Source organism: Coregonus clupeaformis, chromosome 24 (genome assembly GCF_020615455.1).
Source record: "Coregonus clupeaformis isolate EN_2021a chromosome 24, ASM2061545v1, whole genome shotgun sequence".
In the NCBI taxonomy this organism is placed as follows: domain Eukaryota; kingdom Metazoa; phylum Chordata; class Actinopteri; order Salmoniformes; family Salmonidae; genus Coregonus; species Coregonus clupeaformis.
Genome location: NC_059215.1, coordinates 49201732 through 49227774, shown reverse-complemented (window position 1 = coordinate 49227774; position 26043 = coordinate 49201732). Strand labels below are relative to the sequence as shown.

At 44.7% G+C, this 26043-nt stretch overlaps 2 protein-coding genes across 3 annotated transcripts in view; both read right to left on the bottom strand.

Annotated features, from left to right (window-relative positions):
• Positions 1-1570: 1570 nt before the first annotated feature.
• On the bottom strand, positions 1571-5370 carry LOC121537350 (pepsin A). The gene is made up of 9 exons (XM_041845003.1): positions 5296-5370; positions 5013-5154; positions 4478-4595; positions 4002-4120; positions 3494-3690; positions 3168-3284; positions 2717-2861; positions 2277-2375; positions 1571-1846 (listed from the first exon to the last, which is right to left on the bottom strand). The coding sequence occupies exons 1-9, from the start codon at positions 5349-5351 to the stop codon at positions 1703-1705; spliced, it is 1137 nt and encodes a 378-aa protein (XP_041700937.1). The 5' UTR covers positions 5352-5370; the 3' UTR covers positions 1571-1702.
• Positions 5371-11768: 6398 nt separating this feature from the next.
• The window catches only part of LOC121537706 (toxin MIT1), a 28303-nt gene continuing 14028 nt past the window's right edge, over positions 11769-26043 (bottom strand). The window contains exons 1-3 of one of the 2 annotated variants that reach the window (XM_041845311.2): positions 18211-18452; positions 16125-16250; positions 11769-12708 (exon numbers count right to left, since the gene is read on the bottom strand). In XM_041845311.2, the coding sequence (XP_041701245.2) occupies positions 12589-12708; positions 16125-16250; positions 18211-18291 (327 nt within the window). In that variant the 5' untranslated portion in view covers positions 18292-18452 and the 3' untranslated portion in view covers positions 11769-12588. Of the gene's footprint in view, positions 12709-16124; positions 16251-18210; positions 18453-26043 lie in introns of those variants that run through there. The other variant, XR_005995122.1, reaches the window with a different exon arrangement.

The following is a 26043-nucleotide window of genomic DNA, read 5'->3' as shown; positions in this document are numbered from 1 at the left end:
TGTCTCCGGCAGGATGTCCCTCAGGAGGAGAGCAGTGTCGTCTACACCACAGTGGACTTCAAGCCTCATGAGAACCATACCACAGAGCTGTATGCTAACCTACAGACACTCCGCAGCCCCAGAGGTCATGACCCTGACCCACACATAGAGCCTGCTGGGACGGTGGTCTACTCCACACTGGCTAGCAACCGACGCTGAACCGGACATTACATATCTGTATCTCTTGATATGTTGTCATGACCAGGCTATCTGTATCTTGCTTCAATGTGGATAATTAAGTACGAAAACTGTGTTTTAAAGCCAGAATCCTTAGTTGCTACATACATTTTTGTCATATATACCCATTGATTCTTGAAGAATATAACTTATAAATGCCTCATTACCTTAGTTCAACTGTCGTACCCCATCAGAACCCAAAATAGAAGCTTTTTTTACTCCAATGTTTGTAAATAAACACTGCATAGCCTCAACCTTGTTTAGGGCTCTATTCAATCAGATCCGCTTTAGCCGATATCTGCAGAGCGGTTGTTTTTGCAGTGTCGGAGGTGGAACTGCGTTAGTTGTCAAATCCACAAGCGGCTCTGGGCACTATACCTAAAGCGGACACCGCTATTGGCTGCACAGAGTCGCAATAATAGATACCCCACGCAGCCTTGTTTACAAGTTCAAATACTGGAATGTGAGATGTAATCTACATCTCGATTTGGCTGATTTTAGAAATCCTCATTATTTCATTGAATGATTTTCAATTTGAGCGTCATTATTTCTGTATAGCCTACATATTCTCGTTCTGAACTTCTAACAGGAGTGGGACGGGTGTGCCTGCGTGACGATCGCAAGAGCAGCTGCTCACCGATTTGACCGCTCCAACGCAGTTCCGACACCGCCAAAACATCAGCTATGCGGGAGTCGGCTATCGCCGGTTGACGCTTGATTTGATTGAATCTAGGCATAGAACTATCATGTTGATATCATGGATGGTCAGTCCTTGCATCCATAGCTTTGTCTAGGAATTTTAGTGGTTACATTTCTCTAGGCCAATCCCTCAGCTTTTTTACCAAAACAGAGGTGGGGTGACCACTTTGTTTCAAATGCAGATTCTAGCTTTAAGGTGATTGATTTATATCTATATAATAGTTTACTTATAAACCATACAAATAAAGGATGACTCCGCTGCACCAGGATTTGATATCAGACTGTCTTTCAACAAGCTGGCTCTATTGACAGGCTGAGATAGATTGACAGCACCAGAACCAGAGTGAGATACAGTATCTATCTGGACATCAGGTTATCTGGCATCCGATCACCATGTCCTTATCAGTCACTTTCCTCTGGAGAAAACCTTACAGACAGAGAGTTCCCCTACCCAGAGTCCTATAAGAGATGGTTATCTATGGCTCTAGGCCTATCTGCCTCCACCATGTTCAGGTCCATATTCTACAGTATTCTATTATTTTTCTTACATTAAGAGGTTCCACAAGAGGATAGTTTCACTTCAGGGAGAAAGAGCTATAGACAACCAAACACTCTGTTTATTTGCCATGCTAAAATGTGTTTTATTCATTGGCAGCTGTGCACATTTCACAATCTACAGCATTTCCCCAACCATGCCGATTTTAGTGCTGCAATCACATACACAACATATTACTTCTCATAACTGGAAGACTTCGATTCGATCCAGACTTCTCTCTCAGTGGATATCTTACGTGGCCTGGGCCAGGCCGACACTGTTGTTCTGCCTGTCAAAGATGGCATAGTACTGCCTGATGAAGACATCTCCAAGGATCCAAAGCTGCTGAGTTCCACCGTTACCAAAACCAGTCCTGCAGCTGTTGGAGAGCCAGTCCTGCAGCCGTTGGAGAGAGAGACAGAGAGAGAGAGAGAGAGAGAGAAAGACAGAGATGGAGACAGAGAGAGAAAGAGGAGGGAAATCAGGCATGTGAGGCCCTTTGCTCCTAGGATCTACAAGAAAGGTCAAGTCTCAGATGTACAGGTGCTCTGATGAAGGAGCTTGATCCGAAACACATCAGCATTAAAGATCAGATAGGCAGATAGGTTGTATGTAACGTCTTTCAGTAGACTACCTGGGAGGTGATAGGTTGTATGTATCAACATGTCTTTCAGTAGACTACCTGGGAGGTCATAGGTTGTATGTATCAACATGTCTTTCAGTAGACTACCTGGGAGGTCATAGGTTGTATGTATCAACATGTCTTTCAGTAGACTACCTGGGAGGTCATAGGTTGTATGTATCAACATGTCTTTCAGTAGACTACCTGGGAGGTGTAGGCGGAGGCAGAGATGGTGAAGGCGTTTCCGTTGAGGGTGAAGGTTACCTCGGGCATGTTGGGGATGTTGTTGCAGTTCACGAGGGCCTAGGAGAGGAATAATAACATCACATGTTATAGTTTTATTCTGTGGTTAATCAAAGGGGAGGGGAAAAAAACAACAAGAGAACAGATGTACACCCTTTTCACACTGCCACGCCGGTCCCAACCAAAATAATTTTAGCACGGTCGTTCCAACAACACGGTCGCTCTAACATCACGGTCGTTCCAACAACACGGTCGTTCCAACAACTAACAAGGCCAGGCAGCTTTAGTGCAGCTTGGTTTGGTTCCGCTCAGTAGTGTGAAAAGCCTTCTAGTTGGACATCTCTGTACCAGTCAGTGCGTGTGTGTGTGCGTGTGCGTGTGTGTGTATGTGTGTGACTCACATCTCCGTACTTGTCAGCGGTGGCTCCGAGCCAGCTGTTTATGTTTTTGATTTCAGTGGTTGGCCCGACGATCTGGGAGGTACCAGTATCTATGATAGCCTGACAGCCACCATTGCAAGCCACTGTGTTGCCGTTGATGGTAACACTGGAAGGAAAAATACTTGCTGAGTTTACCTGTTGTTTTTTTTGTTGTTGTTGTAAGCAAATAAACTTGAACTTGAACTACGTGCACAGCAAGATTTAGTCATAGGCTCCAGACTGGAAGTAGGTATATTCATTTTATGTACTGCCCCAATGTGTTCTGGGTAATGGCATGAAAGGATGATACTAAAGTTGATAACATGTTGGACAGGGACATAGTGCTCTGTGTAGAGTAAAGGGGATATATAGACATTCATCTTGGTATGAATATGGACCAGGATATAGGCTCTGTGTGGACTAGTGTACCTACCTGTCCATGTTTATCTGCCAGTAGGTCTCGGAGGACAGGGGGATCCATGTGATCTGTCCGGTGTAGTAGTTAGACTCGATGTCACCGAAGGACACCACGCTACCCTCTGCTGAGTTTCTATTGGAGGAGGAGGAGAAAAGGTCAACAAGGTTGTTTAATCATCAACGCATTTTGAAATGGATGTCACCTTTCCTTCAAAGAAAATTTAAAGCAGTTGTATAATTGTATTTAATATCAATTCACTGGTACATTCTTATTTATTAATATCACAACTATGAGAAAATGCCACCTCCCATCCAGGTGTATTTGTACAGTTACTATGTTACCTGCTCAGGTAGACAGAGAAGAGGTTCTGGGACACCAGGCCCTGGGTCATCATGTTGTCAAAGACGGGTGTGGCCCCAGAGGCTGCCAGGTTGGGGAAAGCCAGGCCCAGGATACCGTCGGCAACCATGATGGCCATGAAGGGGGCCTCGGTCTGACTGGCAGCGAAGATCTGCTTAGTCACAGAGATACCTCCCACCTGGAAACACAGAACAGCAGGCATCAGTCACTGGGCGCCATAGAAATAGAATTACTAGAACAGGATTTTCCCATTGTGGACCGGTGGCCATATTGAGTGTACCCAAAATAATTATATTTGACTATACTGGAGTCAGTTACTAATATATGTGTATTTTTTTAGCATGTGATGTTATAAGATGGGAGTGCTAGGGGAGGGCGGGTGCTGAGTGGAAGATTATTTGTATTGTATGTAATGTACAGGTATGTTGTAATTGAAAGTGTCAATGGAACATGTATCACAATAATGTGTAGCTAGCTACATTTACATACCGAAACAGTGTCGTATGCCAGCTGTCCAGTCATGCTGCCAGTTCCGTACTGAATGGAAACAGGCTGGTTGGCCCACGAGAAGGTGCTGGACTGTGCAGGGTTGAATTTGGCATGGTTCTCTATAAAAAAAAAACATAAACATCTTCATTACAGACCAAGTACACACCGTGCCATTGCAAAACTGAACATTCATTTTATTCATTGGTATTTAAAACTTTGAGCTATTCTCTACAATCCACTGCCTGAAGGGGACAATATAAAAATACATTCATCCTGTTCTATTGTTTCGTTGTGTTGAACCAACCTCCTTATGCAGTAAACCTCAAGGTGCTTCCCTCAGCCTCTAACCTCAACCCACAACCAAGTCTCCCATTCTCTGGCTAGGTACCGTCACAAGAGACTACTTAGAAACCATTTGAAATATAGCTATTCTCCAACGCCAACAGTATTCTCCAGACCCCATACAATATACTCACGGCAGGCCTGGCTGGAGCAGGAGACGGAGGGAACCCACAGGTTGGAGGAGCCAGTGTCAAAGATGACCTTGAAGGACTGGGGAGGTGTTCCAATGGAGATCACGCCGTAGTAGGACAACTGCGGAGAGACGTTGAAACAGAGATGCACTGTGAGTCAGGGTCACACAAGTGAACATTGCAGAGTACTATGAAGAAACAGGCATTTGTCTAACTATGTAGCTGGTTACATGTCAAGGAAGCATGGCTATATGCTCAACTCTAAGCTCATAATTAATTTGATCACGCCAGTGTACATTTAATTTAAGCAAGACATGAACACAAACTGTAGAGCCAATGGGTTCAAACTATGCAGTCACAATATCCAACATTTTTTGAAACAACAATCATATAGTCTATAGACCAGCCTGGTCCCAGGTCTGTTTGTGCTGTCTAGACAACTCCCATGGTCATTAGCTATATAGCAAAAAAAACAGATCTGGGACCAGTCACCAGGCTAATTCAGTATATTGCCATACTGGTTCTGTCTCTGCCTTACGTCAGCGTCGTTGGTCATAGCCTCATCACCGGTCTGGTAGAACTTGGCCATAGGGTTGGAGGGGAACTTCTGCCTAGTCTCCTCCCATATACCTTTCTCCATCAGGGTCTCTCTGGCAGTCTTCCCCTTGATCAGAGAGATCCTGAAAACACACAGTCACAATCTAAATCACCTTTATTCGCCAATTACGTGTACCAGGAATTTGACACGGTGCTGACAACAATAAACAGAATATGCAGACAGAAAATAAAATAAAATAAAGAAGAAAAAGCACAGGACTTACTTAATAGACTCGGAGAGGGCCACTAGGGCACACAGGACGACAGCCCACTTCATCATGGTTGCTCCTGGTTCTTCTTGGACTGAGCGAGTGTAGTTAGAGTAGGAGAACCAAGACCTTATATACAGTTATCCCTGTACACCAGGACCCAATCCACAGCCAATTGACCATGTCATGCCATGCCCTCCTTTAGCACACAATATCATGCAATCGGAGTGTCCCAAATGGCACCCTATCCCCAATCTAGTGCACTACTTTTGACAGGGCCCATATGCCTCTGGTCAAAAGTAGAGCACTATATAGGGAACAGAGTGTCATTTGGAACACAGATGATAACACAACTTCAGATAAGAAAAGTGTGATGTGGTTACAAATATAAAACGCCTATGTAGCAAAAGTAAATATGCTTCGGAATTTTTTTTTTAATGAACAGTCTGTCATTATCTAATCTTGGGAAGCAAAATATAGCTGGATACTAGTCTGTGCCACGGTGGGGTCAGTTCAGCTAAACCTAGGATAAGGCGAAGTGGGGGGAGGGGGACATTTTTGGGAAGTTTAAGTTAATTTACTGCATTTCTACACAATTTAAAAACTCTAAAATACTATTTGGAGAACAGCAAAAGCAAAAAAAAATGACCCCACCCATTAATTACCAACGCAATATTAGGTTTAAAGGTCTGTGGAAGAGCATATTCACTGAATGTACAAAACATTAGGAACACCTACCTAACATTGACTTTACAAGGTGTCGAAAGCGTTCCACAGGGATTCTGGCCCATGTTGACTCCATTGCTTCCCACAGTTGGCTGGATGTCCTTTTGGTGGTGGACCATTCTTGATACACACAGGAAACTGTTGAGCGTGAAAAAGCCAACAGCGCTGCAGTTCTTCACACACTCAAACTGGTGCGCCTGGCACCTACTATCATAACCCGTTAAAAGGCACTTAAATATTTTGTCTTGCCCATTCACCCTCTGAATAGCTTGCATACACAATCCATGTCTCAATTATTATTTAACCTGTCTCCTCCACTTCAACTACATTGATTGAAGTGGATTTAAGAAGTGACATCAATAAGGGATCATAGCTTTCACCTGGATTCACCTGGTCAGTCTATGCAAAAACTAAAGCAGGAAGTACCAGTGACTCACTCAATACGGAACTGGTCAGATGACGCAGATGCTAAGCCACAGGACTGTTTTGCTAGCACAGACTGGAATATGTTAAGGGATTCATCCGATGGCATTGAGAAGTACACCACATCAGTCACTGGCTTCATCAATAAGTGCATAGATGACGTCGTCCCCACAGCAACCGTATGTACATACCCCAACCAGAAGCCATGGATTACAGGCAACATCTGCATTGAGCTAAAAGGTAGAGCTGCTGATTTCAAGGAGCGGGGCTCTAACCCAGACGCTTATAAGAAATCCCGCTATGCCCTCCGACGAACCATCAAACAGGCAACGCTCGTCGGATGTGGCAGGGCTTGCAAACTATTACGGACTACAAAGGGAAGCACAGATGCGAGCTGCCAAGTGACACGAGCCTACCAGATGAGCTAAATGACTTCTATGCCGCTTCGAGGCAAGCAACACTGAAGCATGTATGAGAGCACCAGCTGTTCCGGACGACTGTGTGATCACGCTCTCCGTAGCCGATGTGAGTAAGACCTTTAAACAGGTCAACATTCACAAGGCCGCAGGGCCAGACGGATTACCAGGACGTGTACTCCGAGCATGCGCTGATCAGCTGGCAAGTGTCTTCACTGACATTTTCAAACTGTTCCTGACCGAGTCTGTTATACCAACATGTTTCAAGCAGACCACCATAGTCCCTGTGCACAAGAACACCAAGGTAACCTGCCTAAATAACTACCGACCTGTAGCACTCACGTCTGTAGCCATGAAGTGCTTTGAAAGGCTGGTCATGGCTCACATCAACACCATTATCCCAGAAACCCTAGACCCACTCCAATTTGCATACCGCCCCAACAGATCCACAGATGACACAATCTCTATTGCACTCCACGCTGCCCTTTCCCACCTGGACAAAAGGAACACCTACGTGAGAATGCTATTTATTGACTACAGCTCAGCGTTCAACACCATAGTGCCCTCAAAGCTCATCACTAAGCTAAGGACCCTGGGATTAAACACCACCCTCTGCAACTGGATCCTGGACTTCCTGACGGGCTGCCCCCAGGTGGTAAGGGTAGGTAACAACACATCTGCCATGCTGATCCTCAACACAGGGGCCCCTCAGGGGTGCGTGCTCAGTCCCCTCCTGTACTCCCTGTTCACACATCACTGCATGGCAAAGCACGACTCCAACACCATCATTAAGTTTGCCGACGACACAACAGTGGTAGGCCTGATCACCGACAACGATGAGACAGCCTATAGGGAGGTCAGAGACCTGGCCGTGTGGTGCCAGGATAATAACCTCTCCCTCAACGTGTTCAAGACAAAGGAGATGATCGTGGTCTACAGGAAAAGGAGGGCCGAGCACGCCCCCGTTCTCATCGACGGGGCTGTAGTGGAGCAGGTTGAGAGCTTCAAGTTCCTTGGTGTCCACATCACCAACAAACTATCATGGTCCAAACACACCAAGCCAGTCGTGAAGAGGGCACGACAACGCCTATTCCCCCTCAGGAGACTGAAAAGATTTGGCATGGGTCCTCAGATCCTCAAAAAGTTCTACAGCTACACCATCGAGAGCATCCTGACTGGTTGCATCACTGCCTGGTATGGCAACTGCTCAGCCTCCGACCGCAAGGCACTACAGAGGGTAGTGCGTACGGCCCAGTACATCACTGTGGCCAAGCTTCCTGCCATCCAGGACCTCTATATCAGGTGGTGTCAGAGACTCCAGCCACCCTAGTCATAGACTGTTCTCTCTGCTACCGCACGGCAAGCGGTACCGGAGCGCCAAGTCTAGGTCCAAAAGGCTTCTTAACAGCTTCTACCCCAAAGCTGAACGGCTAATCAAATGGATATTTGCATTGACTTTTTACGCTGCTGCTACTCTCTGTTTATTATCTATGCATAGTCAGTTTACCTCTACCTACATGTACATATTACCTCAATTACCTCGACTAACCTGTGCCCCCGCACATTGACTCAGTACCGGTACCCCCTGTATATAGCCTCCCTACTGTTATTTTACTGCTGCTCTTTAATTATTTTTTATTTTTCTATTTTCTTCTTTTCTATTTTTATTTGTTATTGATATATGTTTTACTTCAGTTTATTTTAGTAAATACTTTCTTAACACTTATTTTTCTTAAAACTGCATTGTTGGTTAAGGGCTTGTAAGTAAGCATTTCACGGTAAGGTCTACACCTGTTGTATTCGGCGCATGTGACAAATAAACGTTTATTTGATTTGATTTGATTTTGTAATGGAAAGAACAGGTGTTCCTAATGTTTTGTACAACCACAACTCAACCTCATCATAAATTGGCTCATTTACTTGTGGAACGGCGCATACAGTGCAACGTGAAACACATGCATTATACACGCTATCAAAGTCACAACAAGGCCGACTTCAAATGCCGATATCTATAGGTGGCACGTGAGTTTCAAGTTAAGGGAAGCTAGTTTTTCACTATAAAGTTGCGCTTTATAATTAAGGATTGTATGCTAATCTATCATAGCATTTGCAAATTTATGTAAGACAGGCTACCATTCCTAATGTGATGAGTAGATTGCATAGTAATAATTTAGGCAATAACATAACTCAATCACTGTTAGCGAAACCTGAGCCGACAAGGAGAAAAATCTGTCGTTAACCCTCATTTGCTCCAGGGGCACCGTACCACTATGACTGACCCTCCACAACAACATATTTCACTGCACCTATCTGGGACTAAGTCATGCTGAATGTAAAAAATGGCTCAACATACCCCACTCTCCCCTAGTACTCAATGAATGACATTACATTATCCTTTGCTCAATGAATGGCATTGCATTATCCTTTGCTGTACCTTTCATAATCTTATCAAAATGTCCCATGTTTCCATTTGGGAAAGTAGACTAGCTTGCCATTGCCAAAGTTATTTGATTACAGCGTTCAACAACAACACAGCAATATATGAAGAAAAAGGTTAATGTCCAAGACAATTAAATGTCTGAAGATGTTGAGGTAGTAGTTGACAAAACATTTTAAAGATCACATTTTATCCAGTTTAAATATGAAAATGCTTGTTTCTTTTTCTAATTTAAAACAATAACATAAAGATGACCTGCAGGACACAATTCGAAAGGAGATCTACTGCTTCCGTATGGCACCCTCCACAATATAAACTAAACGCTAATATAACTGGGAATACCTTTTATCTGAATGAGAAAACATCAGTAGATATATGAAAAATGTATGCACTCACTAACTGTAAGTCGCTCTGGATAAGAGCGTCTGCTAAATGACTAAAATGTAAATGTAAAATGTAAAATGTAAATGTAAATATATTAAATCAAATCAAATCAAATCAAATTTTATTTGCCACATGCGCCGAATACAACAGGTGTAGACCTTACAGTGAAATGCTTACTTACAAGCCCTTAACCAACAATGCAGTTTTAAGAAAAGAAAAAAAGTGTTAAGTAAAAAATTGATAAGTAAAAAAGAAATAGCAAATAATTAAAGAGCAGCAGTAAAATAACAGTAGGGAGGCTATGTACAGGGGGGTACCGGTACAGAGTCAATGTGCGGGGGCACCGGTTAGTCGAGGTAATTGAGGTAATATGTCCATGTGGGTAGAGTTTACAGTGCTATGTAATTAAATCATTCTGAAGTATATTGGTATACTGTATCGTAATCTGTCACAATGTCCTCTTCCTTACTGCAGGAGACGGATAGGGTTTGAGTTTCATTATTTGAGTGCCAATATCTGTCTCTCCACTATTGTTGATGATGATGATGATGAGGAATGTGTAAGGAACAGTACACTGCTCCCTATGATGGGTTCTAAATGACTGATTGACTGGGAATAGGTTTGACATTATTAACAAACATCAGAATGCAGCTATGAAATATGACTCAACTATTCATGTCATGACTTGTTTTGACAATCAGATTGTTCACAATGATGTTTCTATAGCCACAACATATGTTGAATGTAACCTTTATAAGCCTCATTTGACATTGATTCTCACACGTTTTAGTCATAGGAAAGGCAAGGGCATCAGGAGAGCTTTGAAGAGGCTGATTACGGCCACGTGATACTCAAGTAAAACAATGAGGTGTGGACTTACACTGAACAAAAATATAAACGCAACATGTAAAGTGTTGGTCCCATGTTTCATGAGCTGACATATAAGATCCCCAAAATGTTCCATACGCACAAAAAGCCTATTTATCTCACATTTTGTACACACATTTGTTTACATCCCTGTAATTTGTTTATTTATTTTTGTAAATATTTAAAACATACAATATACTTGCAGTGAAGCCGCTCAACAACTACATCACATTAGTCATCTAACAGACTCCCATCCAGAGCGACACACAGCAGCAACCAGGGTCAATGCCCTGCTCAAGGGCACGTCGACAGATCTCCCACAAGGTCAAAAACGGGGACCCGAACCAGCGATCCATCAGCCACCGGCAGTTCCCCAAGAGCTGCCACAGATGTCTCAAGTTTTGAGGGAGCGTGCAACTGGCATGCTGACTGCAGGAATGTCCACCAGAGCTGTTGCCAGAGAATTGAATGTTAATTTCTCTACCATAAGCCGCCTCCAACGTCATTTTAGAGAATTTGGCAGTACATCCAACCGGCCTTACAACCGCAGACCACGTGTAACCACACCAGCGGAGGACCTCCACATCTGGCTTCTTCACCTGCGGGACTGTCTGAGACCAGCCACCCTGACAGCTGATGAAACTGAGGAGTATTTATGTCTGTAATAAAGCCCTTTTGTGGGGAAAGACTCATTCTGATTGGCTGGGCCTGGCTCCCCAGTGGGTGGGCCTATGCCCTCCCAGGCCCACCCAGTTCATATAAGGAAATCAGTCAATTTAAATAAGTGTATTAGGCCCTAATCTATGGATTTCACATGACTTGGAAGGGGCGCAGCCATGGGTGGGCCTGGGAGGGCCCAGAGCTGCGCCCCTGCCAAGTCATGTGAAATCCATAGATTTGGGCCTAATACATTTATTTAAATTGACTGATTTCCTTATATGAACTGTAACTCAGTAAAGTCATTGAAATTGTTGCATGTTGTGTTTATATTTTGTTCAGTATATATTACTTATATAATTACACAACAGACACAACACACAGAGTAATTACATGTTTTTCACAGTGGTACGATACAGTGAGTTTTATTTGCAAATATATACAATTTTGATAATAAAGAAAAAACATAACATTTGCATATGAATAAAACAGTATATTATTATGATTTGCATTAAGCTTTTGGCAGGCATGTGTATTAAAACTACAGTCTGCAATTGGTACATCCATTTTTTTTTAAAAAATCAGCTATGTAAGTTCTTGGCACTGTTTAGCATCTATATATTGTCTTGGCACAGTTTAGCATGTATATACTGTCTTGGCATTTCTTTGGTGGCCAGTGGGGCACAGTGAGGTGTATTTACGGATGTTATATATTGTCATGGAATATAACAGTTCCTATAGTACATAGAACAAAGACTAACTAAGGGGAAGAGAGTGAAGGTGATGTGTGATCGAGGGACTAAGGGAACAGAGTGAAGGTAATGTGTGATCCAGGGACTAAGGGAACAGAGTGAAGGTAATGTGTGATCCAGGGACTAAGGGAACAGAGTGAAGGTAATGTGTGATCCAGGGACTAAGGGAACAGAGTGAAGGTAATGTGTGATCCAGGGACTAAGGGAACAGAGTGAAGGTAATGTGTGATCCAGGGACTAAGGGAACAGAGTGAAGGTAATGTGTGATCCAGGGACTAAGGGAACAGAGTGAAGGTAATGTGTGATCCAGGGACTAAGGGAACAGAGTGAAGGTAATGTGTGATCCAGGGACTAAGGGAACAGAGTGAAGGTAATGTGTGATCCAGGGACTAAGGGAACAGAGTGAAGGTAATGTGTGATCCAGGGACTAAGGGAACAGAGTGAAGGTAATGTGTGATCCAGGTACTAAGGGAACAGAGTGAAGGTAATGTGTGATCCAGGGACTAAGGGAACAGAGTGAAGGTAATGTGTGATCCAGGGACTAAGGGAACAGAGTGAAGGTGATGTGTGATCCAGGGTGCTGCTGTCATTGTTTTCCATCTTTCCCCTTTGAGATGTCCTCTTCTTCTCTCTTCTTCCTCTGTCATCAAAAGTCAAGGTTTTTGAAGTCTTTGGTACACCTGTATTTGCTACCTGTGTAGCTGGTGCAGACCAAATCAGGAAGACATGGACAGGTGTGATGCTGCCTTTTTCCTGGATAGGGCACCTGGAATAAAGAAACATTATTTAAATTCAATTCAACTTTATTGATCTCCCTTAGGTTCCATTACATCACATTGAGCCAACAGCTCTAGGGCTAAATGTATAGACTTCGTCAAACGCAACCGACTAATAGTAAGGAGAGATTATAGAACTATTCAAGTGGGAAATGGAGAACCATTCAGTTAGTTGTCAATTGCCAGAGATAAACTTTGTGGAGTGAACTAACCGGCTGGAGGCTGAGCCGATCTCCAGCCGATCAAAGTGATGTGTTACTTTCACAAGGACAGCAGCACCCTCAACAAGGTCTGGCGTCTGTTCTTGCAGCGACACGGTCATTTGTACTCGTCTCTTCCGTAAAAAAATAAATAAAAATATTTTAAAGTTGCGATCTACCTCAACCAACCATGTTTTAGTGGTATTAAATCGGAAAATTAATATTGAGGCAAATAGCAGTGCTTTGGCGGATAGTTTTAATCCGTTTTTTTTTGTGAAACGCACCAAACAAGCTGTCGACCTAGCCCTCAATGGATACAGCGAGCCGCAACCGCGGATATCACACACAAGAGATGTCCTGCTTAATCTCCGACCCTTTGCTGCAAGTCTACACTGCAATGGAATACCACCATTAATACAATCAACGTGTTCCCAAGGAAAGGCTTCTAAACCAAGGACGCGTGGCAGTAGATGAGGAATTCGGAATCTGATTTAAAAAACAGCCCTTCAGAACACTTCCATCTATTATGCATAGCAATGTACAACGCATAACGCATAAGGTATAAGACTGATGAGCTACGGGCTTGTTCTTTTGACAGAGAAATGGCAAAATTCATCCAGCGGTGTGCATATAACTTTCTTGAAATAAACGTTAAGAAAACAAAAGAGATGGAAATGTGATTTCAGAAGGAACAAAACTCCACTATCCCCTACGAAAATCAATGGGGAGTCGATAGAGTGACCACATATACAGTGGGGAAAATCACATTGTAGGATTTTTAATGAATTTATTTGCAAATTATGGTGGAAAATAAGTATTTGGTCAATAACTAAAGTTTCTCAATGCTTTGTTATATACCCTTTGTTTGCAATGACACAGGTCAAACATTTTCTGTAAGTCTTCACAAGGTTTTCACACACTGTTGCTGGTATTTTGGCCCATTCCTCCATGCAGATCTCCTCTAGAGCAGTGATTTTTTGGGGCTGTCGCTGGGCAACACAGACTTTCAACTCCCTCCAAAGATTTTCTATGGGGTTGAGATCTGGAGACTGGCTAGGCCACTCCAGGACCTTGAAATGCTTCTTACGAAGCCACTCCTTCATTGCCCGGGCGGTGTGTTTGGGATCATTGTCATGCTGAAAGACCCAGCCACGTTTCATCTTCAATGCCCTTGCTGATGGAAGGAGGTTTTCACTCAAAATCTCACGATACATGGCCCCATTCATTCTTTCCTTTACACGGATCAGTCGTCCTGGTCCCTTTGCAGAAAAACATGATGTTTCCACCCCCATGCTTCACAGTAGGTATGGTGTTCTTTGGATGCAACTCAGCATTCTTTGTCCTCCAAACACGACGAGTTGAGTTTTTACCAAAAAGTTCTATTTTGGTTTCATCTGACCATATGACATTCTCCCAATCCTCTTCTGGATCATCCAAATGCACTCTAGCAAACTTCAGACGGGCCTGGACATGTACTGGCTTAAGCAGGGGGACACGTCTGGCACTGCAGGATTTGAGTCCCTGGCGGCGTAGTGTGTTACTGATGGTAGGCTTTGTTACTTTGGTCCCAGCTCTCTGCAGGTCATTCACTAGGTCCCCCCCGTGTGGTTGTGGAATTTTTGCTCACCGTTCTTGTGATCATTTTGACCCCACGGGGTGAGATCTTGCGTGGAGCCCCAGATCGAGGGAGATTATCAGTGGTCTTGTATGTCTTCCATTTCCTAATAATTGCTCCCACAGTTGATTTCTTCAAACCAAGCTGCTTACCTATTGCAGATTCAGTCTTCCCAGCCTGGTGCAGGTCTACAATTTTGTTTCTGGTGTCCTTTGACAGCTCTTTGGTCTTGGCCATAGTGGAGTTTGGAGTGTGACTGTTTGAGGTTGTGGACAGGTGTCTTTTATACTGATAACAAGTTCAAACAGGTGCCATTAATACAGGTAACGAGTGGAGGACAGAGGAGCCTCTTAAAGAAGAAGTTACAGGTCTGTGAGAGCCAGAAATCTTGCTTGTTTGTAGGTGACCAAATACTTATTTTCCACCATAATTTGCAAATAAATTCATAAAAAATCCTACAATGTGATTTTCTGGATATTTTTTTTTTTCATTTTGTCTGTCATAGTTGACGTGTACCTATGATGAAAATTACAGGCCTCTCTCATCTTTTTAAGTGGGAGAACTTGCACAATTGGTGGCTGACTAAATACTTTTTTCCCCCCACTGTATACCTGGGAATCGAAATAGACAATAAACTGAAATTCAATGACTGTGCCTTTGCAAAGAAAATAAATTGCAACAGAGAATGTTTTTTTTTTAACGCAAACTGAACCATTTTAATGTCGACCGCCATATGTTACAAATGTTCTGTAAATCTGTCCTGCAGAGTGTGCTGTCCTTTGATCTGATATGCGTGTTCGGGAACATGCGAGTGCAAGACCAAGTCAAGCTTCAGCGCTTGATTAAGACGGCGGGGAGGATAATTGGTATAGACCTGTACACAAAACTCATCCTCCTAAAACATGAAAGCATTTTACAGCACAGTACTCATCCCCTTCACTCAAATTCAGTCAGAGCAGCAGCTGGACAAGGGGAAAGAGACTTTAAAACAGATAGATATGGGGACTCTTTTATTCCAACAGCCATTAGGTTGTATAATAGATCGTCTGTTGGGCCCTGGAGTACACAGCAGATTTCACTTTCACTTTAAATGTGTAGTTATAGAACTTTGAATTAATTATTTTGTGTAGTTTCTTTGTTTTCATGTTTTATGTATTGTCTTTTGAAGCAAATGAATTTCCCCCTGGTGGGATAATAAAGTTGATCTGAATCTGAATCTGGTTTGATGATCTCCAGCCGATCAAAGGGATGTTTTACTTTGATTGGTTTGATGATCTCCAGATGATCAAAGTGATGTATTACTTTGATTGGTTTGATTCATGATGAAAACAAATCAATAACATCCAAAGTTATCATCCTAAGCAACAACTGCCAAGCTGCCAAGACCTTGATATTCTCTTCATTCCAGCTGTAGTGTGTGTGTTTGTGCATATGTGTGTTTTTGGCGCACTTGTATGTGTTTGTGTGTGTGTGTGCGTGCGTGTGTTTGTGTATACCTGTGTGTGTGTGAGTGCGTGTGTTTGCACATGTGAGTGCGTGTGCCAGCCAGTACGTGCCAGCAAGCATATGCATACGTGTGTGTGTTCCTCACCTTGTGACTGAAGGGGTGGCACTCGTCCCCCACTACCCCTCGTGGTATACACATCCGCAGTACCCTAAGCCACAGACTGACAGCACAGCACAGACCAAACCCACACTGAACATCTCTATGACATGCCTGAGAGGAGAGACAGAAACAGAGAGAGAGAGAGAGAGAGAGAGAGAGAGAGAGAGAGAGAGAGAGAGAGAGAGAGAGAGAGATCACATCACAAATTTTTTTATTGTAGCAAACTTTCAAACGCAAGTTTTTTTGTAACATTGCCTAGCATGTGCTGGAGTCTGGTGTAGTAGGGGAGCTTCTGACCCACTGGAAACAGGAAACACATACCCACTGGAAACAGGAAACACATACCCACTGGAAACAGGAAACACATACCCACTGGAAACAGGAAACACATACCCACTGGAAACAGGAAACACATACCCACTGGAAACAGGAAACACATACCCACTGGAAACAGGAAACACATACCCACTGTAATGACGCCGGAGGAGATGGCTGCCATTTTACGGCCCCCTAACCAGACGGTGTCTTTTCACATTATTTGTAATTTATTCTGTACATAATGTTTCTGACACCGTCTCTTATGACCAAAAAGAGCTTCTGGATATCAGGACAGCGATTACTCACCTCGTATTGGACAAATATTTTTTCTTCAACGAGTCGGAAGTGAAGGATATTCTACAGACAGAGATATCGTGGACGTAGGTCGGGGTACCTTGTAAGTATCCGACTGCGAGCGAGTAATCTGCCTCTACCATCAATCCGATTAGCCAACGTACAATCATTGGAAAACAAAATAGACGACCTACGATCACGGATATTCTACCAACGGGACATTAAAAACTGTAATATCCTATGTTTCACCGAGTCGTGGCTGAACGACGACATGGATAACATACAGCTGGCGGGATATACGCTACATCGGTAGGATAGAACGGCTTACTCCGGTAAGACAAGGGGTGGCGGTCTGTGTATATTTGTAAACAACAGCTGGTGCACGAAATCTAATATTAAGGAAGTCTCAAGGTTTTGCGCATCTGAGGAAGAGTATCTCATGATAAGCTGTAGACCACACTATTTACCAAGATAGTTTTCATCTATATTTTTCGTAGCTGTCTATTTACCACCACAAACCGATGCTGGCACTAACTGCACTCAATGAGCTGTATAACAAACGATCATGGTCCAAACACACCTAGACAGTCGTGAAGAGGGCACGACAAAGCCTATTCCTCCTCAGGAGACTGAAAAGATTTGGCATGGGTCCTCAGATCCTCAAAAAGTTATACAGCTGCACCATTGAGAGCATCCTGACTGGTTGCATCACTGCCTGGTATGGCAACTGCTCAGTCTACGACCGCAAGGCACTACAGAGGGTAGTGCGTACGGCCCAGTACATCACTGTGGCCAAGCGTCCTGCCATCCAGGACCTCTATATCAGGTGGTGTCAGAGGAAGGCCCTAAAAATTGTCAAAGACTCCAGCCACCCTAGTCATAGACTGTTCTCTATGCTACCGCACGGCAAGCGGTACCAGAGCACCAAGTCTAGGTCCAAAATGCTTCTTAACAGCTTCTACCCCCAAGCCATAAGACTCCTGAACAGCTATTTTACTGCTGCTCTTAATTTTTTTACCTATCTATTTTTTACTTAACATTGCAGGTTTTTCTTAAAACTGCATTGTTGGTTAAGGGCTTGTAAGTAAGCATTTCACTGTAAGGTCTACACCTGTTGTATTCGGCGCATGTGGCAAATACAATTTGATTCGACAGGAAACACTGGAAACAGGAAACACATACCCGCTCTCTCCCTCTCTACCTTCCAACTGTCACTTCTAATGACCCCTACTCTCTATGTATCTGTCTCTCTACCTTTCAACTGTCACTGTGCATAAAAACAATAAAATACTAAATAATATATTTATAAGATCACATTCAGCTCATTCTAAACTAGAAGAACAGCCAAAAATGAATCATCCAGACATTTTTCTATTTTCATTCCACAGTACGTATCACAATGACAACTCTATTAGTTTACATTTCCATACAGAGCATGAATTAAAGATGTGTCACTCACCCCAGTGATGACAGCCCCCTTGGACCAGTTGAAAGAAACCAGTAAGATGATGACAAGTAGAACCTTGGTCCCCATCGCCATAGCAACAACACAAGCACAGGATAGTGTAGGGTAACTCTCTCTCCTCAACACAGCAATACTGTGGCCCCCCTTCAGCGCAGTGGCTACTTTCTGTTGTCACTCTCTCCTGCTTGTGATGTCCGTCTGACTCACTGTGCATGGTGTCATGTCGCTCTCTCTTTATCCCCCCCTTCCAGTCCTCAACCCCCCCCCACCCCCTTGTCTCCTCAGGATCCCTGTCATCTGAAGGGGTGAGAGGAGGTGAGGAGGAGGGGGGTGAGGACTGAGGGGGTAATAAGGGGTGAGGAGGAGGGGGGGGTGAGGCACTGAGGGGGTGAGGGGTGATGAAGAGGGTGTGAGGGACTGAGGGGGTGAGGAGTGGGGGGTGAGAGTGTGAGGGACTGAGGGGGTGAGGAGGAGTGGGTGAAGGACTGAGGGGGGTGAGAGTGGTGAGGAGCAGGGGGTGAGAGTGTGAGGGACTGAGGGGGTGAGGAGCAGGGGGTGAGGGTGTGAGGGACTGGATCTCGGTAATCTAGACTGCCCTTTAAATGGAATAGAGAGGTACAGTATAGCAATATTAATGACAAAATGCCATATTGTGTGACACATATCATACCATATACTGGTGTGATGACTCATTGTGAGTTAAAGGTCAATCAAGGGACCCTCTGTAGACAGATAGGTGCAGTGCTGATTGATATACAGTAGCAAATAGCAGTTAAGACACCTATTCATTTTCACCAACTCCCTCTGGCCGTAACGTGGATGTGGATGGACTATCTGTGTGTGAGCTGAGGGGGTGAGAGGGTGTGATGGTAGTGGACAGGGAGGTGTCAATAGGATGTGCAGGTTTCTGATTTAGGGGCATAGAGAGGGATGAGAGGAGAGGAAGTTTAGTCAGCAACGCATTACCCAGAATGCTGTGTAGCAGGTGATGGATTCCTCTGAAGGACCCCAAGCTACATAATTACATTCCTGCCGTTTCTGCCGTGTCAGCAGAAGAGAAGCACCAGGACCGATAGGACAGAAATCATCCAGAGAGCCCTGGCCTGGGTAAAGGATACTAGACACCTTTATAGGGAAAAATACAGCAATATGATGAGAGAAGACAAAATACTTTGTGGAAAAGAGAGAGAAGAGAGATATATAGATTTTTTGTACATACACTTGAAGTCGGAAGTTTACATACACTTAGGTTGGAGTCATGAAAACTCGTTTTTCAACCACTCCACAAATTTATTTTTAACAAACTATAGTTTTGGCAAGTCGGTTAGGACATCTACTTTGTGCATGACACAAGTAATTTTTCCAACAATTATTTACAGACAGATTATTTCACTTATAATTCACTGTATCACAATTCCAGTGGGTCAGATGTTTACATACACTAAGTTGAGTGTGCCTTTAAACAGCTTGGAAAATTCCCGAAAATGATGTCATGGCTTTAGAAGCTTCTGATAGGCTAATTGACATCATTTGAGTCAAATGAAGGTGTTCCTGTGGATGTATTTCAAGGCCTATCTTCAAACTCAGTGTCTCTTTGCTTGACCTCATGGGAAAATCAAAAGAAATCAGCCAAGACCTCAGAAAAATAACTGTAGACCTCCACAAGTCTGGTTCATCCTTGGGGGCAATTTCCAAACGCCTGAAGGTACCACATTCATCTGTACAAACAATAGTATGCGAGTATAAACAGCATGGGACCACGCAGCCGTCATACCGCTCAGGAAGGAGACGCGTTCTGTCTCCTAGAGATGAACATACTTTGGTGCGAAAAGTGCAAATCAATCCCAGAACAACAGCAAAGGACCTTGTGAAGATGTTGGAGGAAACAGGTACAAAAGTATCTATATCCACAGTAAAACGAGTCCTATATCGACATAACCTGAAAGGCCGCTTAGCAAGGAAGAAGCCACTGCTCCAAAACCGCCATAAAAAAACCAGACTACGGTTTGCAACTTGCAAGCTGAAGAACACCATCCCAACCGTGAAACATGGGGTGGCAGCATCATGCTGTGGGGGTGCTTTGCTGCAGGAGGTACTGGTGCACTTCACAAAATAGATGGCATCATGTGGAAGGAAAATTATGTGGATATATTGAAGCAACATCTCAAGACATCAGTCAGGAAGTTAAAGCTTGGTCGCAAATGGGTCTTCCAAATGGACAATGACCTCAAGCATACTTCCAAAGTTGTGGCAAAATGGCTTAAGGACAACAAAGTCAAGGTATTGGACTGGCCATCAAAAAGCCCTGACCTCAATCCTATAGAAAATGTGTGGGCAGAACTGAAAAAGCGTGTGCAAGCAAGGAGGCCTACAAACCTGACTCAGTTACACCAGCTCTGTCAGGAGGAATGGGCCAAAATTCCCCCAACTTATTGTGGGAAGCTTGTGGAAGGCTACCTGAAACGTTTGACCCAAGTTAAACAATTTAAAGGCAATGCTACCAAATACTAATTGAGTGTATGTAAACTTCTGACCCACTGGGAATGTGATGAAATAAATAAAAGCTGAAATAAATCATTCACTCTACTATTATTCTGACATTTCACATTCTTAAAATAAAGTGGAGATCCTAACTGACTGGAATGTCAGGAATTGTGAAAAACTGAGTTTAAATGTATTTGGCTAAAGGTGTATGTAAACTTCCGACTTCAACTGTACTTTATTGGCCCGATAGTTATCAACCTCTTGAATGATAGGGCAAAATGTAGATTTCTGCCTAAATAGACGTACCCAAACGTAATTATTTTTCATGAGATTGCCATAAACAATAACTGGTAATATTGCATAGTTTTAGAAAGGTCTGGAACTCACCTTTCTGGTAAAAAATAGTTATAATTGCTGAGGTGTAGTCACTTTTAAGGACTCAAGCTCAAATACAGACATTTTATGAAAATATGAAAAATCTACAACCGTGGGGCAATAGGGCTTGAAATTTACATTTTAGTCGACGCTCTTATCCAGAGCGACTTACAGTTAGTTTATTTTTCTTACTGGCCCCCCTGGCGTCGCAAACGCCATGCTCTACCAACTGAGCTACATCCCTGCCGGCCATTCCCTCCCCTACCCTGGACGACGCTGGGCCAATTGTGCGCCGCCCCATTGGGTCTCCCGGTCGCGGCCGGCTACGACAGAGCCTGGATTCGAACCAGGATCTCTAGTGGCACAGCTAGCACTGTGATGCAGTGCCTTAGACCACTGCGCCACTCGGGAGACCGTATGACTGAAATGCTTTCTAAATATAGTAACAATCAAATTATAAATGACTTACGATAAGATTTCACCTTTCTTATAACTGTAAAATAAATATGATCATATTTAGTGACTACAATATTGGCCCCATTTCATATTACTGACGAAAGATACTTTTCTCCTAAATGTCCACTGAGCGGAACCGAGACACCATTCAAATGTTTGCAGACTCGTCAGCTTTACGCACAAAGTGATTTCGTCCATCTCCTGTGACCAGGAGAAAGTGGTCTTGTTTAAATTTTATAAAAATTAATTAGTATTCTTTCATGTTGAGAGCTCTGAATCTGACTGAGAATATCACAAGATTGCTCTATTCGCTAGACTATCCCCTTTAATATGCCGCAGGCTGGGCTCAGTCTCTCAGAGGGAGAGCAAATCGATTCTTCATCTGGATTGGCCAGGAAATAATAATATAATAATATGCTATTTAGCAGACGCTTTTATCCAAAGCGACTTACAGTCATGTGTGCATACATTTTTATGTATGGGTGGTCCCGGGGATCGAACCCACTACCCTGGCGTTACAAGCGCCATGCTCTACCAATTGAGCTACAGAGGACCATGTGTGACATGCCACTCCCTATGCAAATGTAGGGTGTGAAATCTGACACTTCAAGTCAGCACCGCTGAGAGAGTGGAAACAGAGAGCAGACAGATGGGGCTTTCTGGCACTATAAGGCACGGGACCCTACGATGTTCACAGAGCGTTTTGTACACCAAAATGTCATTCGGAACTGGTCCAGAACCGCCCAAAGTCTAATTAAAAGCACAAACTTTACATAATTTTAACGCACCTTGAAAGTTAGAACAAAGCACCCCTCCTCGTCCACTTTACATAGAACCCCCCTGACGCCTCACACCCCTACAAAGTCCCATTGACAGTTCACCAGCCCCCCATATACATGCTCCAGTGTGAGCGAGTCCGCACCAACCCCCAGCAGCACAGGTCTGGGGTCCGTACACCCCGCCCCCTGCTCTGGGGTCCGTACACCCCACCCCCTGCTCTGGGGTCCGTACACCCCACCCCCCTGCTCTGGGGTCCGTACACCCCACCCCCTGCTCTGGGGTCCGTACACCCCACCCCCTGCTCTGGGGTCCGTACACCCCACCCCCCTGCTCTGGGGTCCATACACCCCACCCCCTGCTCTGGGGTCCGTACACCCCACCCCCCTGCTCTGGGGTCCGTACACCCCACCCCCCTGCTCTGGGGTCCGTACACCCCACCCCCTGCTCTGGGGTCCGTACACCCCACCCCCTGCTCTGCGGTCCGTACACCCCACCCCCTGCTCTGGGGTCCGTACACCCCACCCCCTGCTCTGGGGTCCGTACACCCCACCCCCTGCTCTGGGGTCCGTACACCCCACCCCCTGCTCTGCGGTCCGTACACCCCACCCCCTGCTCTGGGGTCCGTACACCCCACCCCCTGCTCTGGGGTCCGTACACCCCACCCCCTGCTCTGGGGTCCGTACACCCCACCCCCTGCTCTGCGGTCCGTACACCCCACCCCCTGCTCTGGGGTCCGTACACCCCACCCCCTGCTCTGGGGTCCGTACACCCCACCCCCCTGCATCTCATGTTTCCTGGTCTTCCACACTGCCATTTCTTGGCTGCCCCAACAAGTCGTTTACTAGGCAGTCCCTTTGCCTTGTTGGCTACGCCCTACCCTAGGTTCTCCAACATATAGGTCCAGAGTCAGCCCCAACCCCAGGCCTGTACTCCACCCACCCAGGACAGAAAACACCCCTACCAGCCTGGAACAAGAAAGAAAAAAACCACGCTGCATTGTTTCCTCCTCCCCACAGATGAGACACCCCCTCCCCACTGATGGATCAAGGTGCGACGTGTGTCTTTTGGAAGCGATAGCCCCGTGAATAGTCCTCTACTGTAGATCAGCAATACGCTTCTCTATGGGTGGCTTATACAGGGAGCGCCAACATCCTCTCAGAGAAGAGCCCGGTCCCAACCCTGCCAGCCACCCCATTGCCCTCAGCCCATGCAGATGGTATTTCTGAGCCACATTCACATCCACCGTGTACAGAGCCTTTTTGCTGGCTGTGCAAAAGGCCTCCAGCTCCGGAGTCTTGGAACGGTAGGATAATTCCCTGGTGTTCCCCTGCAGCAGCAGCAATGGTAAAAGGAGGTAGGTCAGTGTCATTCGTGGTTAGACGGACGAGTCTCTGCCCACTCCCTAGCAGCTCTCTGAACAAGCCCAGTAGTGCAGCATGGACCCCTACACCACCTGGAGCAGCATGGTAGACTATATGGAGGAAGCCTCTGCCATGTCGCTGGCAGATTTCTACCCAGCCTCTTTTTTGCAGGTCACCCATTTTAGTGAACTCCGCTCTCACAAGCTTGGCCCACAAGCTGGCAGAGGTCAGCACTGTGGTCTGGATAAGTGGGTTGTGAAACAGTGGCTCCTCCATTATCCATGCTCCTGGCTGTGAAACGTCTCTGTGAACAGATAGTCTTTATTTTCCACGCCCAAAGCACAGCGCGGTAGAACAGAGTAATGGTTGACATGTGGACCTGCTCCAGATCCAACAGGAACAAGTGCCTGTCGTACCCAAGGTCCCCTGCTCTCCTCAGAACAGACCAAGCAGTGTCGCTTCAGCACACCCCCTGCTGGTACAGAAGTCTCTGTGCAGCTTGTAGACGGAAAGCTGTCACTCTGGACCCAATGTCCACCATCCCTTGGCCCCCCCTCCTGCAAAGGGAGGTGTAATACTGCTGCGATTGTCCAGTGTTGACCAAAATAAATCCACCAGTAACCTCTGTAGTTGCTTGACGAGACTCTGTGGGCAATGCAACGCCATCAGCCAGTGCCTGAGCATTGAAGCGGGCAAGTTGTTAGTGACCAGGACCCTTAAAGGTGCAATATGCAGAAATTGCTCCGCCATTTCATGGTTGCTAAAATTCTAATAGTTCGCCTAATGTCGGTTTATGTGGCAAAACAAGCAGTCATTGTGTAGAGAATCATTGTTCCATCTAAACCATTGTAAAAATGTATTTTCCATAACCCAAAATATTGTATTTTCAGCTGTTTGAAGCTGGTGTATAAAACCGAAAGAAAAATATGCAAAAATGAAACTTAAGAACGGGAAGCATAGAAATAGAACACATAGAACAGATCTACCGCTTCTTAGACTCGCTTTCAGAGAGAATGACATATCTATAATTTACATATCTATGTGAATTTGGTCAGGTCGCCCAAAACGTTACATATTGCAGCTCCCAGTTTCTCTCTTAAACTCTGAGGTCCCCAAGAACTTCATCCGTACTCTGCTCCACTGTAACCCCCCAGAAAGACTAGGAGATCCTGCTCTGGCCCATCCCCATAATCAGACCCTCACTCTTCTCCCAGTTCACCTTAGCTGATGCCAGTAAGATCTTGGACGAGGTACAACTGACAAGCTATACTCAACTTTTACCATGTGATGGTCTGAGAAGCCAATAGGACAGATCTGGGAGCCAAGAACCCTGTTACAGCTCCAATTACTGACATAAAACCTACATAGCCTCGCTGCACTAATCCTCTTGCCTGGATACCCAGACCCCCCCACCACAGAGCCAAATGGGAAGAGTTCCAAAACAAGGCCAATAAAGAACTTAACTCTTTCCCTAAACAAGGCAACCCTGATCAAGATAATGAAACTCTAGTAGACAGTTTAATGAGAGCGGCTGAAGAATCCATCGCTAACTCTAAATCATTCGGAAAGGGCACGACTGTCCCCTGGTGGTCAAGGGAGTGCCATACAGCTGTCAAGGAGAGTAACCGATCCCTTTAAAGTCTTAAAGAACCCACATAGATTCACATAACCGATAGAGCGTCAAAGAAGAAGAGCAATAGCAAGAAGAAATCATACGGCAAAACAGAGTTATTGAAAAAAAAAAATACTGTGACATCAGACTTATTGGAGAAAGTACTGCATGCACAGATGAGGAGATGTGTTAGTCAGACATGTTAGTGCGGGCCTTCGCTGGTATCCACAGCACCGCATCCCTAAACCCAGAACAGCTAAGAAGCAGGGAGACCATGTTGGAGGCAAACTTAACAAACACATCAGAGAAGGGCGATTAACCTCTTGGACGCAGAGTTCTCTTTGGCTGAGATGATGAAGGTGATTAAAGCAGCTGGCGGCTCGAGCCCGGGAGCAGACCGAATATGCTATGAAATGTTCCGACACCCATCAGACAATTCCATACAAATCGTTCTCGTTTTTATAAACAAGAGTATGGGAAACAGGAATATTACCAAAGCCCTGGAAACACGCTGTAGTAGTCCCCATAGCTAAACCAAGAAAATACCCATGATCTACAACTGCTTACTGGCCAATATCTCTCACCTCAAACACATGTAAACTAATGGAACGTATGGTCTCAGACAGACTCTCCTATGTCCTGTGTAACTGGACTATAATTTTTTTTTACACGATCGGACAATACAGGTCCGGATCGATTCTCCTCTCTCAACCAGTCATGAAGTGGAGAATGGGACCGCCCAGGGAAGTGCGATCAGTC